The 15,184-nt window shown below is 44.5% G+C and overlaps 1 protein-coding gene across 6 annotated transcripts in view; it reads left to right on the top strand.

Moving 5' to 3' along the window:
- Positions 1-13,689, top strand: part of LOC144247055 (centrosomal protein of 89 kDa-like) — a 43,109-nt gene extending 29,420 nt beyond the window's left edge. For 4 of the 6 annotated variants that reach the window (XM_085589219.1, XM_085589216.1, XM_085589215.1 and 1 more), the window contains exons 18-19: positions 5,396-5,565; positions 10,546-13,689. In XM_085589219.1, coding sequence (XP_085445345.1) covers positions 5,396-5,565; positions 10,546-10,768 — 393 coding nt within the window. In that variant the 3' untranslated portion in view covers positions 10,769-13,689. Of the gene's footprint in view, positions 1-5,395; positions 5,566-10,545 lie in introns of those variants that run through there. The other 2 variants (XR_014957739.1, XR_014957738.1) reach the window with 1 other exon arrangement.
- The last annotated feature ends 1,495 nt before the right edge of the window (positions 13,690-15,184 follow it).

Here is a 15,184-nt window from a genome sequence, read left to right as displayed (position 1 = left end):
TGAATGACTTTGGGGCCAAATATAACGTGTCTTTGAATATTTTATGTTTAGGGTAATGAATGGAAATCTGTCCAGGGTAACTGTCTAAAGCAATTTGCAAACTTTCGTTTGTCTGAAGCAGGGATTCCAATTGTTCCAAATTAAGAGGTAGGTAAATGCACGCCGGGTCACACCCTGCGAGGGTCCGGAGGCGTTGTCTGGCTTTTATTATTATCCTAGCCATTAACTCTGCAGGAGTTGAAATAGTTTTCGCTGGCTGGTGCGGGAGAAACAGCCACTCAATGATAAGGAGTGGGTCCTTCCGCCCAGCGTCCCATTGAAAAAGCAGACCATGGAAGTTTGGGCACTTACCCAGTATGGCAAGGGTGACGGGAAGGAGCCGATCCACACGGTGGGCCTGACGGGATCGTATGGCCTCAGCGACTCTCTCCAGGGCTCCTTTGGCGGCAGGTGTTAGCTCGCGAGGGGAAGCTAGGTCGCCATCTCCTCGTAGCAGGTTGAAGAGCGGCGCCAGCTCCTCCGTGGTGAGTCCCAGGAGAGGTCGGATCCACGTGATGGTACCGCAGATCTGCTGGAGATCCCGCAGGGTCCGTGGGTCGTCTTTGACGGTGACAGATTGGGGCGCGACAGTCCTTCCCGTAATGTGAAAGCCCAAATACTTCCATGGCGCTGACAGCTGGATCTTTTCTTCAGCAATTTCAAACCCTGCAGCTTTAATGGCTTTAACAGTTTTGGAAAGTGTGATCTGCAGATAAGCTTGTGTTTCAGCGCAGATCAAGACATCATCCATATAATGCAGGATGATCGCTTCAGGGAACAGCTTTCTGATCGGCGAAAGCACTTGGGCCACAAAAGTTTGGCAGAGCACCGGAGAATTTTTCATTCCCTGGGGCAAAGTGGCCCATTGGTACCTCTTATAAGGCTCCGCCCTATTGATGGAAGGAACGGAGAACGCGAATCTGGGGGCATCTCCGGGATACAATGGGATGTTGAAAAAACAGTCCTTGATGTCAATGACTGCGAGCTGCCAATCCCGGGGAAGCATGGAGGGTGAGGGAAGGCCAGGCTGCAGGGGGCCCATGTCCTCGATTACCTCATTGACCCTGCGCAGGTCTTGGAGCAGGCGCCATTTGTCTTTGCCAGGTTTTTTAATAACAAAGACAGGAGTGTTCCAGGGGCTGGTGGAGGGTATTAAATGCCCCAGGCGGACCTGCTCCTCTACTAATTCATGGAGCGCTTTTAATTTCTCCTCCACAAGGGGCCACTGGTCCACCCACACTGGAACATCGGTCTTCCAATTCAGCGGTGGGGAGGTGCGCTCCGCAGTGGCCCATACTAAAAATCCCATGCAGGGCTAGGGATATCGAGGCGGGCACCCCATTGGGACAAAACGTCCCTGCCTAATAACATGATGTTAGATGAAACAACAAAAGGCCGAATGGTGGCAATCTGTCCCTCAGGGCCCTCCACACTTACCAGGTGTTTGCTGCGCATGGAGTTGACAGCTCCTCCCACTCCGGAGATTGTGCCACAAGGGGGCACCAACTCCCAGTCGCGGGGCCACTTTGACCGGGGTATGATGGTGACGTCTGCCCCGGTGTCTGCCATCAGGTCCAGTTTGATGGACTTTCCCTGAAGCGATAAAACAGTCTCAATCATTGGTCTGGATTTGCAAACATTTTGTGTGAGGAAGACAAAATTGTCTTCCCCGGAGTCATGTCCAGCGAAATAGTCCTGTGCTGGTGGATCGGTGAGGTCGGTCACGTCGAGGAGGTACATGGCAGCGAAGGGGAGCCCCTTGGTGATGGTGCAAGGTGGTTGATGGCAGACGACTGAGACGGTGACCTCGGACCCCGGCTGAAAACACACCACTTCAGGAACGACGGTAACACGGTCTGGTGTGAGCCTGCAATCTCCGAGTATTAACACTGTTACCTCACAATTACGGTAAGGGGGTTCCAGGAACCCAGCGGGAACTCTCACCAGGTCCTCATCCTGGAGAGTCACAGTGATGGAGCTTTTGAGGACCCGGTGAGTGTCTGAATTTAAGTTGCGGGTTCTACGGAAGAGGCGGAGCCCGTCGTCGTGGCTCCGCCAACCCTCCGGAACTGTCCGCTGGGCCACCGGTCCTCCCGGATGGTGGGGAGGCCTGGGCGCTGTGAGGGGCCACTTGTTGTCCTTGCGCGGCCCCTCCCCGCGCTCCGCGACCCGTTTCCCGCCTGCTGATGGTAGGGCATCGGGTTCCTGGGTATTGGTCTTGGGGAGGGTGTGTACGAGTAGTGTGGTTGCTCCGGGGGCCAGTATGGGCAGTTGGCTTGTATGTGGCCCATCTGGCCACACCCGAAGCACCGGATGGTGTTCATCGTCAACATCGCCTCCCCAATCCCCTTACTTACTGCAAGGGCGACAGTGGTCTCGGTGGAGGCGGCTTTCGTGCAGGCTTCCACCATCTGTGCGATGGTGGGTTCGGGGTCCTGAGGTAAAGTCCTTAATATCTTCTTTGTCTCGGCTGTCGCGTTGGTCATGGCCATCTTTCTCAGGAGCTCTTCCCTCGCTGCAGGATGGTCTATTTGCCGGTCGATGGCCTCCCTCAGCCGGTCCACGAATTTTATGAAAGATTCCTCTGGGCCCTGGGTAATAGCTGAAAAGTTCTGGAGGGGGGTTTTCCCATCGGGGATTTTTAACAGTGCCGCTCGGCCAGCCTCCTTGATGTCATCTAGGACCTCCGTGGGTAACAGTATTTGGTCCTCTGGCTGGCTGAACTCCCCCTCCCCTGCCAGGGCTTCTATGGCTTCCTCTCCCTCTCCAATTGCCTCTGCTAAATTGTGTTTTTTCAGAAGAGGCTTGAGGAGCTTTCTCCATTGAATGTCCCACAATAACAGCTCGGTGGGAGTGAGCAGGGACTTGGCAATATATTTAACGTCATGCTGGACCAATGTATGGCCCGAGAAAGTGAGGTCCAATACATTCTTAAAGAAAGGAGAGTCTCGACCATAGTCTTTGGCAGCCTTCCTCAGTTCTTTAATCTCCACATATGGGAGTTGCTCCCAGTGTGGCCGCTGCCCCCTGGTCCTCACCACAGGTGCTGCGAACGGCCCCAGATCTTTTGCGAATTCCAAATCCCCATCCTTAATTGCCTCTGCCCTGATCCGGGCCCACCCACCTCCCGGCCTAGGTGTGGGCCGGGGGCTGTCGCTGTCCTCATCCTCATCAGAGGATGAGGCAGGACGAGCAAGGGCTCGGACCTTCCCCTTGGCCGGTGGGCTTCGGTGGCATGAAGCCCGGCAGGCCAAGATGGCCTGCTTCCGGCCAGGCCGACTTCCGGTTCCGGTGGCGTGGGAACCAGAAGAGGCCTGAGGGGAGGCGTGGCCAGGCTCACCCACCGGGGCGTGGCCTTCCGGCAGGGGGTTCCCTCCCACCGGGGCGTGGCCTTCCTGCAGGCCGGTCCCTCCCACCGGGGCGTGGCCTTCCGGCAGGGGGTTCCCTCCCACCGGGGCGTGGCCTTCCTGCAGGGGGTTCCCTCCCACAGGGGCGTGGCCTTCCGGCAGGGGGTTCCCTCCCGCCGGGGGCCCACCCAGGGGTGTGGCCATGGGGGCTGGAGGGGCGGGTCCCGACGACGTAACAATCGACGCGGTGGTAGGGGCGGGACCCGACGCAGGGGCGGCACTCGACGGAGGTGGAGCCTGAGGGGGACTGGCAGGGGCCCGAAGGGAGTGAGGAGGTGGAGAGGAGGCGCCATTTTGTCCCTCGGTGGCGGGCTGCTCGGCCATGTGGCCGGCGCCATTTTGTGAGGTGTGGTGACAGAGATCAGGAATCGAATAACATGGTTTTAAACTGGGTACAGGGGTTTGAGGGCTTTGGGGAGAGGAAAGAGTCGCACTGGGATGGCCAGTCCCAGGACGAGGAGAGGACAGAGTGGGGCGGGGAGCAGCAGGGAGACGGCAGCAGCCCTGTGCCTGGTTATGGCAGGATCTGCTGCCCGACCCACCCTTAGGGGAAACCGAGTTAGGAGTGGGGGGGGCGGGATGAAGGTTAGGAGAACTGGGGACCCAACTCTCACCCTTTTGTTTAAATAAAGTGTAAATAGAATGAAAGAGTGGAAAAAAATGCCCCACAGAAAAATTCCCCTTTACTTGTAATGCGTATAACAGTTTCCCAATATTTCCCCAGAAAATAAGAGAAGAAAAATCATCCCTGGAGGTGTCAGGGAAGTTATCGAAAATAAGATTAACAAAAGCCTTAAGGTCCCTCTTTTTAAAAGAAATGTTCCCCGAAACAAGGGAGGATTTAACGTGGAGGTAAAAATCCCGCCGGGCAGGAGACAAGCGATTGCCCATTCTCACTGCAGAAAAAGGAAATCCCCAAAGAGACAAAGCGAGAAACGAAAAGGAAAAGAGACAGGGTCGGGTGCCAGACAGGGCACCAGGAACTCACCACAAAAAAGACCGCTGTCAAAACGAAAAAGCCTCTGAGGGGGAGAGGAAGCGCTGCAGGTCTCGTCCCGTTCGGAGTCTGCTCCCAAACTCGAAGTCGAACCAGGACGAGGTGTCTGCAGCCCGCGAGGTAGGCGATCTTCTTCAACGAAGAGCAGCCGCTCGTGGAACTGGCGGCGAACGGCGCTTTTCGTCCTCGGGCAGCCGGATCACAGAGCCGATGCAGCCGAGGAGACGCTCTGCGGCTGACTCGTGAGAGGGGCCAGTCTGTTCGGGCGCCAGTTGAGGCTTCTGGGTCTCTGACCACTCTGCTTGTCAGAGAGCCGAGTCCTCGGAAGCCGGATAGCGTAATGAAATCTTCCTCTATGAAGGCGGGACGGCTCACAGGCGGCTTTATTCCAGGACGGTTTATGGAGGAACAGCAATTCAGGGAGCGAAGGGAAAACAACCTCTCCGGGAGGGAGCTCGCTCTGAGAGCTCCGAACGGGGGGCGGAATCGGGATTATAACGGGGACAAGAGAGGGAGGGTCCAGGCACGAAGCGTTCAGTGAGGGAAGGCTTCGGGGGCAGAGTCAGGGTCGAGTGGCAGGGTTATAACCAATGAGGGTAAGGGGAAAGAGCGGTTTCAGGGAAGGAACCAATGGAGGTATAAAGAACAAAGAATTTTCTAGCACCAAGGGATGACAGACATACTGATTGATAACAGGGGAGGCAGGGAACTACACACCTGTCACCTCCCAGGGTAATTCGGGGGGACAGTTTCCCAAGTCCCCTCCCACATAATACCTTCAACTTAACAAATAGGTTAAAAAGATCCATAGTGCAGCCTACCTGGCATAATTAAGCAAGGCAGCATAGATCTAAAGATTCAGTTGAAAATATTTAACTCTTTTGTTGGTAATGACTTGTCCTTATTTCTCCTATAATCACACTTTTTTTTCTATTAACTTTAACCCTTACAGGTATATAAAAAGAAAGCAGCTGGGAAGCTTGAAGATATTAATCTCAAGATGACTGAGCAGGAGAAAGAATTTGAAAGGAAGACTGCTCAGTATGAGCAAGAAAAGAAGCACCTGCAGCGTCTGCTGCAAGACAAAGAGGAAACCCTCAATGAAGTGCTGCAGCAAAACAGGTGAGTGGGGCACAGGCAGGAGCCATCCAGGCAGGGCAGACAGGTAAAGGGACGAGGGAAAGCACCTGCACACAGCCACCAGCAGAGTCTCCTGTGGTATGTTCTGAAAATGAAAATGCTGAAACCCTGCTCGTGATTCCCAGCTCCCAGAAAGGTCTTTGGAAAGAGGAATTTATTCTATATGGCTACTGCTGTTCTTAAGACTTCTTAAGAAGGATATCAGTCTGAGAAGGATGTCAATCTGTGCAAATCTGATAATTTGAAAGGATTCTATAAATCAAAATATATGTTGATTTATTTTAGTAGAACCTTCTGCTAAAGGCTGAACACTTTCCCATTCATACCCCTCAACAGTTTTCAGAATAGTAGGAAGTGAAGGGAATCTAATGAGGACACCAAAGATCTATTTTCTTTTGAATCTGTTTTACTGATCTATTAACAAGTGACTTAGACTGGCTGTGTGCAAAGTAAAGAGAAGAAAATGTAACAGATTTATAGAAGATTATGACTGCAGTGTTGAGATATCCTTTAAATAGAGAGTCCTTTAAAGGTATTTTTCCCTCTGATAGTGGAAAGCTTCATAGCACGTTTACATTATCAGCATAAAAGAAAACTAGTTTCAGTTTACAACTGAAGAAACTGCAGTCATTTCTCAAGTCATCAGTGCTATTGTGAAATAATAGATTTAAATAGATTTTATCAGAAAATAGAAAAACAGGGCTTGGTATCATCTACCTTATATCACTGCAGACCTTCTCAGTTACTTTATACAGTGCAATTAAACAGTTGTAAGTAGCAGAGTTGTACAATGAACATTCAGTTAATCTCTGAAATTTGCATTAAAAACCAAATTGAACTGATCCACATTTCTCTGAAAACATTTATTTAGGATTTTAAACTAATTAAATGACTTTCATATGTCTGGGCTCATGTTACAGATTTTTACTCTAGAGAACAGCAATTAAATAAAAAAGGGTTTCTTTCAAAGTAGGATAGAGCATAGTTTGAAGTCCCACAATATTAATAATTCAAAATTTACCCTTCTAGCCCCAAAGTAGACAAATTAGATGATGTAACCCAGATGAATAAAATAATTAATTACACTTTCCATACAGTATACTAAATCACTTTTGCCTTTTCAGTTGAAATTAATTAATTTTTTCTTCAGTAAACACAATTAATACTTGCAGCTACCTTTTAAGAAACAGGATCTGCACCTGGAACTACACCATTGTAATCCATTTTAACTGTATGATAATGAAGAAAAGTGGTTTATGGAAACCAGCCCAAGATTAACCCCATCAAGATATGTCTTTTATTTCTGTAGTTTCCAACATTATTGAATGGTATAATGAGTGACTTCGTTTTTTTAGTGGTTGTTAAATCTCAACTGTAATTATTAGACTACAATATAATGAACACAACTCTAAAAGTAAAAAAGAATTTTTACTGTCATCTTACAAGTAGTATTTTGGTTAACTCATGATTCACTATTTTCATTTGATTACTATATAAAAAATGTAGATTAAAAAATTTTAAATGCTACTGAGAGATCAGCTGAATTCTACACCTATATAAGCAATAATAAGTTTTTATGCTTATGAAACAAAATCTATGAAACCAACTAACATGAGGATGTTCTTATGAACTAGTGATACTGTTGGCTGATACTCTTCTTATGAACTAGTTTCTTCATATTCCATTATTTTTCTCAAGTACTGCAATATAAAATAGTTTACCAAGGTAATCCAAATATGTATCTACTCTTTTACACCTATCAGACAGAAACTGAGCATGTATTTTGGTCTCCTTTGTGTATTTACAATTTTACAAAGTTTATTATTTTCTCTCTCTGTTCACACAGTCACAGGAGTAAGGAGGGGAAAATTATTTGTAGTTCAGATGTTGCTCAACATCTACAGCTTGGCAACTAGTCAGTAGTGCTAGGAGAGTACCAAACATTTAGATTTATTGTGACTAGCTGTATTTACAGAGTAGATTTCTAGTCCAGAATACTATCTAGGTGATAATGTCTCTGTGCAAAATGCCTACATTAAGATAAGTGCATACAATAAGTATTTATTGTCTAATTTCTAATTTATTCTCCAATTTCACTGTTAGATAATGCAAATCAGAGTAGCATGCCACATTTTAAGCAGAAAAGCCAGTTTACTTTAAAATCCAGCTGAAGGTGTGATGAATCACTGTAAGCAGGTGAAGACAGAAAACTATTTCATATCATTTATTTTGCTCTTGCATTTAGTTTAATAATATGGAGTCAGGAAATTGGGACAAGTCTGACTTAGCTACCACCATGAAATTCTTTCTGAGAAAAGCATACAGTACCCATTGTTGCTGGTGAGTTTTCTTGAAAAGCAAAGTGAGATCCCCCTTCAGCTCTGGAAGCAGCAGCGTGCTGCCAGTGAGCCCCTGCAGGATCAGCAGCCCCGGGGTGAAGCTGGAGAGGAGCTCAGCACGCCCGGCCGGTGGCAGGTCCCAGCACCCTGCACAGCCCCGTGTGCCCAGGGGCAGAGAAGCTGCAGTCACAGCACGGCCCCAGGGAATGCTGTGGAGACTGAGATGTCTTCTCTTCTTAACAAGTGTATCCAAACTAGCATGGGCTTTCATCAAACAGAACAGACATGACTTGCCTTTTTTTTTCTCCCCTCCTGCATTCTTTCACCTCATAACAAAAATCAGGAGTTCCACTACTTAGTCATTGCATCCAAGGGATGAGAATTTTTCTGCTTAGTTTTCAAAAAGAAACACATATAGATATAGTTGTACTTTTGATAAATAAAAGCTTTTAAAGATAGGCAGATTTCCCTTCCTGGAAGCTGCTCTTTAGAGCCTTATTGGTAATTACAGCCTTTGCTAGACAATATTGCAAATTCCCAGCAACCTTTAATGAGAAAGCAATAGCATTTTTTTTTTCAGGCAGCTGATAATGACATCTTTATTAGTCACTGAGTAACCTTAAGAGATATCAATATCAACCTTTCCTTAAATAAGAGGTTTGAGATATAAACAAAGTTAATTACGTGATTCTAGGGTAAAAAAAACAGGTTCATAAATGTTTCCAGTCTTATTTGACAGGTCATAGACCTTTATGAGTTTTCTTGGTCAAAGTTTATTTCATAAGACTTCTGCTGAGAAACAGTACCTCAAGGTAGTTACAGCTGCTGTGCTTTGGATGCAGAATGTAAATTTGAAAATGCATTAAACTGTCCTTGGAAGAGGATCAACAGCAGAAAAGCTTTGCAGTTGTGCGTAGGCAAGGGGGAGGAGTTGTGTTATCTGAGGTGACATACAAAATTATAACCATAATAAAAACCTTTGTGATGAGGCATATACAAATAAACTGTCACAGGATAGACGAAAATGGATTCTTGAGCAGCCCAAATAAGATTCTGAGATTTAAGGCTGAATGAATTTTGTTCAATGAGAGCATGGCTTTTTTAAAGCAGAATCTTTCAGAACCTACTTCTAGTAATTTTTTCATCCTCAAACATCAGTGGGGCACTGGAATTTTGCTTACTCTCAGTAAGTTATAAAATCCTACATTTTGGCTAGGTTAGAGGTTGAATGAAATTTTTATTTTTAATTAATAATAGCCTACATTAATAAGAAATTAATTTAATGCCTTTTGTCTGAAGGCATCTGGAAACAGCATATGTATCTAGTTTTAAATGCCAAGTGGCAAAGACTTGTATTTCAAGAGGCAAACCAGCTGTAGAGGCAAGGAAATTTTGGTGTTGAGAAAGATGTACAGACCACCAGCAGCTGTAGCAACCAAACTGCTCTGTAATCCAAATTCCTTAAGGGAAGGGAAGTTGTGACTAGCAAAAAGACACCCTCTCCTCAGCCAGCTCTGCTGAGTGCATTTTTAAATTCCAATCAGGTCAGAATTTTCAAGCAAAATCCTCTTGTGTAACTACACTTGGGATGCCGCTGCTTCTTCTCAGATGCTGACCTGGGAAGCAGCTGAACTGTGAAGCAGCACGTTGTGCCACACTGCAGAGCCTTACCTGGGACTGCAGCGTGCTGTGTGTGCAGCAGGGTGCTCTGACTGCTCCAAAGCCAGGTCAGTCTGCACTCTCTGGCTCTGCAGCTCTCAGCTCTGTTTAAAATTAGTCCTCCAAGAAGAGTTCAGATTCACAGAATGACTGGCTTGGAAGAGACATTCAAGAACATCGAGTGCAACCCAGCCCCAACACCTCAACTCAACCCTGGCACCCAGTGCCACATCCCAGCTTAGTTAAACACATCCAGGGATGGTGACTCCACCACCTCCCTGGGCAGCCATTCCAGAACTTTATCACTCATTCTGTAAAAAGCTTTTTCCCAATGTCCAACAGATATTGCCCTTGACACTGCTTGAGACTGTGTCCTCTGGTTCTGTATTAAAATATGTGTTCCTATTTTCCATACATCAGCTATGCTTTCCACGTCAATTGATCTTCATTTCCTTATTTTGTATTTTGGCATACACTAGGAGTCAAAGGAAATCCAGGTTCCTGGGATTTATCTACCTTCTAAGTTGCTACCACTTTGTTTGGCTCCCACAAAGAAGCTGAGCACAGAGTCTGGCACTGATCAGACCTTTGGGCTCAAGGGGTGAGCACAGTGCTCTGGGCAGAAGGGGCAGTGCTGTGTGGGAAGCAGAGCTGTGCTCACCAGGGAGCCTCAGTCAGTGGAGAGTGGTATCACACTATTTGGGTCTCACGTGCACTGCTCTGTGTGCACACTTAATCCAAGTTTTATTACATAATGGGTAGTTTTATATGGGTACTTTTCTGGTCATATCCTTTTTAGCATTACATTTAATGAGCTTTTTCAAAAGCAAGAAATGAATTCATTTCAATCAGGCAATTTCAAGCACCTAAATACAGGCCATTTCTAATTTGCTTATCCACATAGTGTAATTCTGCACTGCTGAAACATTGTTAAAGTTGGGATTTCTCTTCATTTTTTTCCTAGGAAAACAGAAGGGGAACTTGAAATCATGTGGGAATCCACAGCCAAAGAAAACAGGAGAATGAGAGAACTCTTACAGAGATCCCTGAGGAAGAACAACACCTGGAATGCTGTCACAGTTCATGAACCACACTCTCAGGACCTATTTTATGGACATGATTTTAGCTACTGTGATGTGAAAACTTCATTCCCTACTGAAAATGAAATTCAGCAAGAATGTCAGTGATAAGAATCTGCTTCTCATCCAAGAAAGAAAACTTGGTGCCTTAATTTGACTTTTTCAGCAGCACAAGGTGTGCTGGAATGTTTGCTGTCATCAGTATTAGTGTATTTTTAGTCATCAAAATGACAGCAGCACATTCTCTACTTGTACTGTGAATAATGTAAATCTAGCCTAAAATATTACTTTGCTCTTTGAAGCAAAAGCTATTAATTTTTAAGACAAAATGTGGTACAACCTTAACATGTCAAGACAACTAACTAGTTAACAGGATAAGGTGCTGGTAAGCTTGGTGCTCAGCACAGGCACACACCATGCCACAAAACCAGTGAGCAGCAAGACAGTGCTTGTTAAAATTAAAAGGACGACTTTCAGTAAATTCTCCCTAAAATGCCAGATGGAGGATGATCCAAAAAGTGTGGCTTGTAATCTTTCTCCTGAGGAAGCATCTTGACTTCCTCAGATGCAAGGATGTCCTAGATAGTGTGCCAAAAATCAAGGACAGAGAAAAATTTGACTGTGGAGCAAACAAGACTGAAACATGCTCATGACAACTCCTGGTGCCTGAATGCACAACTGTGCTGTGTGTAGATTTACAGGATCCCTGGAGGTGTTGGGAAGCTCCTACCATGAGTTTGCCAAGGGGAGGAGCTGCCAGCCCAGAATGCTCTTCCAGATTGTTTGGTTCATCCTGCTTCAGACTCTGTGGCTTCAAAAGCCACCCAGAGTATTCTCTGAAACAGTGCTTCCTGTATATGCCTTTAGATTATTGACCTGTATTTGTCTTAGCTTTCAGATTTGTTGATTTTCACAATATTGCACATCAACTTTCTAGTAGTATGTATTGCTCTGATATGGCTTTGTTTTGGATTGACATTTAACTTGCTGGATGAGCTTTTTGGTTTTGCTTCATTTTCATAACGGAACACAAATGGTACCAGAAAATTGTAACAATACAAAAAGCATGTAACTATCATAGTTGTGTAGAATTAGAAATAATGAAGAATTTCATTGACTTTGAGCAAAATTAACAAAAAGAGCATAATGCCATGTTAAAATCCTAAAAAAAATACATAATGTTTGTGTCTAAAAAGGTTCCTGCAGCGTTTTCCATCACAGTATGGCTTTGTTCAGGAGAGGGTGGGGACAGCACTTCCTATCACACAGTGATGTTCAGGGACAGGCAGATTTTCAGCTTTCAAAGCCAGGTTCTGCAGTGCAGTGCAAAGCTAAAATATCTACAGGCTTCCAGAGCACTGTCAGAACCTCAGTGCCCTCAGATACTGCCCTGATTGTAGGAAAGCACCAAAGTAGCTGAGTCATATATATGCAGGCAAGGTTTCAGGATGTACTTTAATTCCTTCCCTATAATAGGAATAACACGAGTGCAACAGCCTTACCAGTTCATCAAGATACGACTTCAGCATGCCAGAGTCTTTTAGACACTGATTAACAGAACTACTGTCTAACAGCACACTAGCTTTTGGTCTCTGCCCAGAGACTTAACAAGAGCTACACTTTGAATCCTTTCACTCTCCTGGCTTTTTCAACTTCATTATTTTAGGACTCCATGCCTCAGCATAACAACCAGAAACTATTTTTAAGCACAGTCTTAAATAACTTCATTAATATGTGAAATTGTCACGGGGATGGTCTATCACTAAACCAGTCCTGTCCCCTATGTTCCTTGAATTTGAAAAAGAAACGAATTTGAAATGTCAGGTCTGAAATACCTCTTCAGGTCAGTTAGACAGGCGTACACACTCCTCTGGTTTCCACACAAGCTCCAATCTGCAGTTGTGCAGACTCTGGAGCAGCATGGAACATGGCCATACCCTCAGCTTCTCACCTTTTTAAAGGCAGGTTTGGAAAATAAGTCCTTCAGGTCATATTTTTTAATATAAGCATCTCTCAATATGCAAATACAATCTCAGAGCTGATTCATTATTTACAATATTATCCTCATCTGGGTTTAATTGCCCTTTTGAGTATGTTTTGAGAGTTTGTAAAAATCAGCAGCTTCACAAGGAAAAGCTATTGTACTGGTAATTTCTTAGAAACAGAAGCAAGATTTTCAAAACTCTCAATGTTGGCCTAACTGTTCTTCCACTGACGTGACCTGGGAATGTCTTAGAACTGTACTTTTGCCACGCCTGCTGCCCGTTTTCACAGCTCTTGTTTTAGAGTAGATTTCAATACATGGTTCAAAGGGCAGCAGCTTTGTTCAGAAATGCTACACTTACTTTGCCATTCGCATATCATTAAAATACGACATTAAACTTTAAATAAACTAACATTTAATCAAATCCCTGGTTGATTCTCCATACTCAGTTTCCACAGGAAGAAGATTGATAAAACGTTACGTCCCATGGATGAAAAAGTCTTTCTGTGGCTCAGGAACACTTTTCTGGCATAACAAAAATCCGGTTATAGGCTATTTTAAATACATATGAACATATTTCAAATACACATGAACCCATTTGACATATTTGGATGTAAAATACTGGAATTGTTTCAGATCAGCAAAAGTAAACCCATTTGCAAGTGTGCCAAGTGCTGTACAAGTAGAATTGATAATTAGACAGGTGCTTCCCTCCAGTTCCTTCCAAGTTGATTCTCTTTTATTAACAGCTGAAAGTGTTTTCCTGTAAATCTCTTTGAGATGAAACATAAACCTTATGCTCTGTATGTTTTTCGTCTTGCATTAAGTTTTGCAACTTGGTTGTAGTATAATTCTATCTACAGTAAACATGCAATATAATGCTTATTGTTGGCCATTGATTTTAGGACTAGAAAGAAAATATTAAAAGGCTAGCATTACATGAATAAATATTCTTTTGAAAAAAAGAAAATATGTTTTTTATTAAAACATGCAACATTTAAACATAAAAGGAAAAATAAAAACCAAGAGAAAAGTCCTGCTAAAATGTCTAACAAAGTTGGTAATTTTAGGAGTTAAATTGCCTAGTAGGCAATACCACTACCTAATCAAATGAAAATCCAATGTCTCAAAAGCTGTCTAGAAGGAAGAACTCAAAATGTGTGTGCAGTGCCAGGAACTGGGCTCAATCCTTGTGGGTTCCTTCCAACTCAGGATATTCTGTGATTCTGTAAGTCATCTTTCACTCTGTAGAGGAAAGATAACCAGATCCAAGTAGTTAATTAGGGTTCAGCTGCAGCTCTATCTAATACTGTATGAGGTAATATGTTTAGATTTAATTCCATAAGAATTTGCTATAGTAAAATACACTCTGTTGTTTACCCTTTATTCTTTCACATTATCTGCTGCCATTATTTCTTTCTCAGCTGAAGCCAGGTGGGTGGAGCTGTGTCACCTCGGTTCCAATCAGCTGAATAGCTTTTTGCAAGAGCTGGCAGAAGGGTTTTACGGAGTGTCATTTGGTGTTGGATCAGTGTAAGTGCAAAAGGTACAGCGTAACACGGCTAGTGCTTTTTAATCTAAGTAGAAGCACATTTGTTGCAATCAAAAAAATATCAAAGATTAACAAAGGTGCTAAGATCACAGGAGATCAGATACTGTCTTGATATTGCAGCCCTTAACTGATTTCACATGCATTTCCTGCTCTCATTCTTAATAGCATTTTTTATAGCTCTCATTTTTTCCTGCTCTCATTTTCTTCAGTCTCTAGATGATTTTCATATCTTCTAAGTGTGTCCTGCTGTAACCAAATCAGCGTTCTGGAAGATGAGGGTTTTAGTCTTAAGACCATTTAATGATTTATGCCACTGTCATAAATCTTATTGAGTACCTTCACATGGCACATACAGCACAAGCAAGGGATCAGGCCCAGCCAGCACGGATTTAGGGAATACAGGTCCTGCTTGGCAAACCTGATCTCCTTTGATGACCAATGAATGACCTCTTAGATGAGGGAAAGGTTGATATCCACAACCAAGACTTCAGCAATGCTTTCACTACTGTGTCTCAAAACATTGTCCTGGAGAGGTGGGCAGCTCATGGATTAGACATCTTCACGTGGTTAAAAACTGGCTGGATGGCTGGGCCAAGGGAGTGGTGGTGAAGGGAGTCAAATCCAGTGGGCAGCTGGAAATTAGTGGGGTTCTCTAAGGGTCACTACTGGGGCCAGTCCTGTTCAGTATCATCATGGGTGGAAAGGAAACTTCAGATAAAGTTTATTAGAGAAGCTTCCAGTGAGGTGCAAAGGACCCTGTTCTTTCTAAACTCTCCAGAGAGGGGCCCGGGGGCGGCGGGATCCAATCTTAGCCCCAAACTGTCAGCAACTGAAGTCTCAGGAATTACAGAGGCGTGATTGATCATTTGTACAACTTTGTCCTGCAGAATTAAGGATGGCAAATTAGATGTATTTATATAAAAATTATTTATTTTGATAGATTATTCGACAAAGGATCTTAATCAGAATTAATTACTGCATTAGTATA

The sequence above is a fragment of the Lonchura striata genome, chromosome 11, assembly GCF_050655825.1.
Source record: "Lonchura striata isolate lonStrDom1 chromosome 11, ASM5065582v1, whole genome shotgun sequence".
Lineage (NCBI taxonomy): Eukaryota > Metazoa > Chordata > Aves > Passeriformes > Estrildidae > Lonchura > Lonchura striata.
Note: the sequence above shows the minus strand (reverse complement) of the source record. Positions and strands in the feature narration are given on the sequence as shown.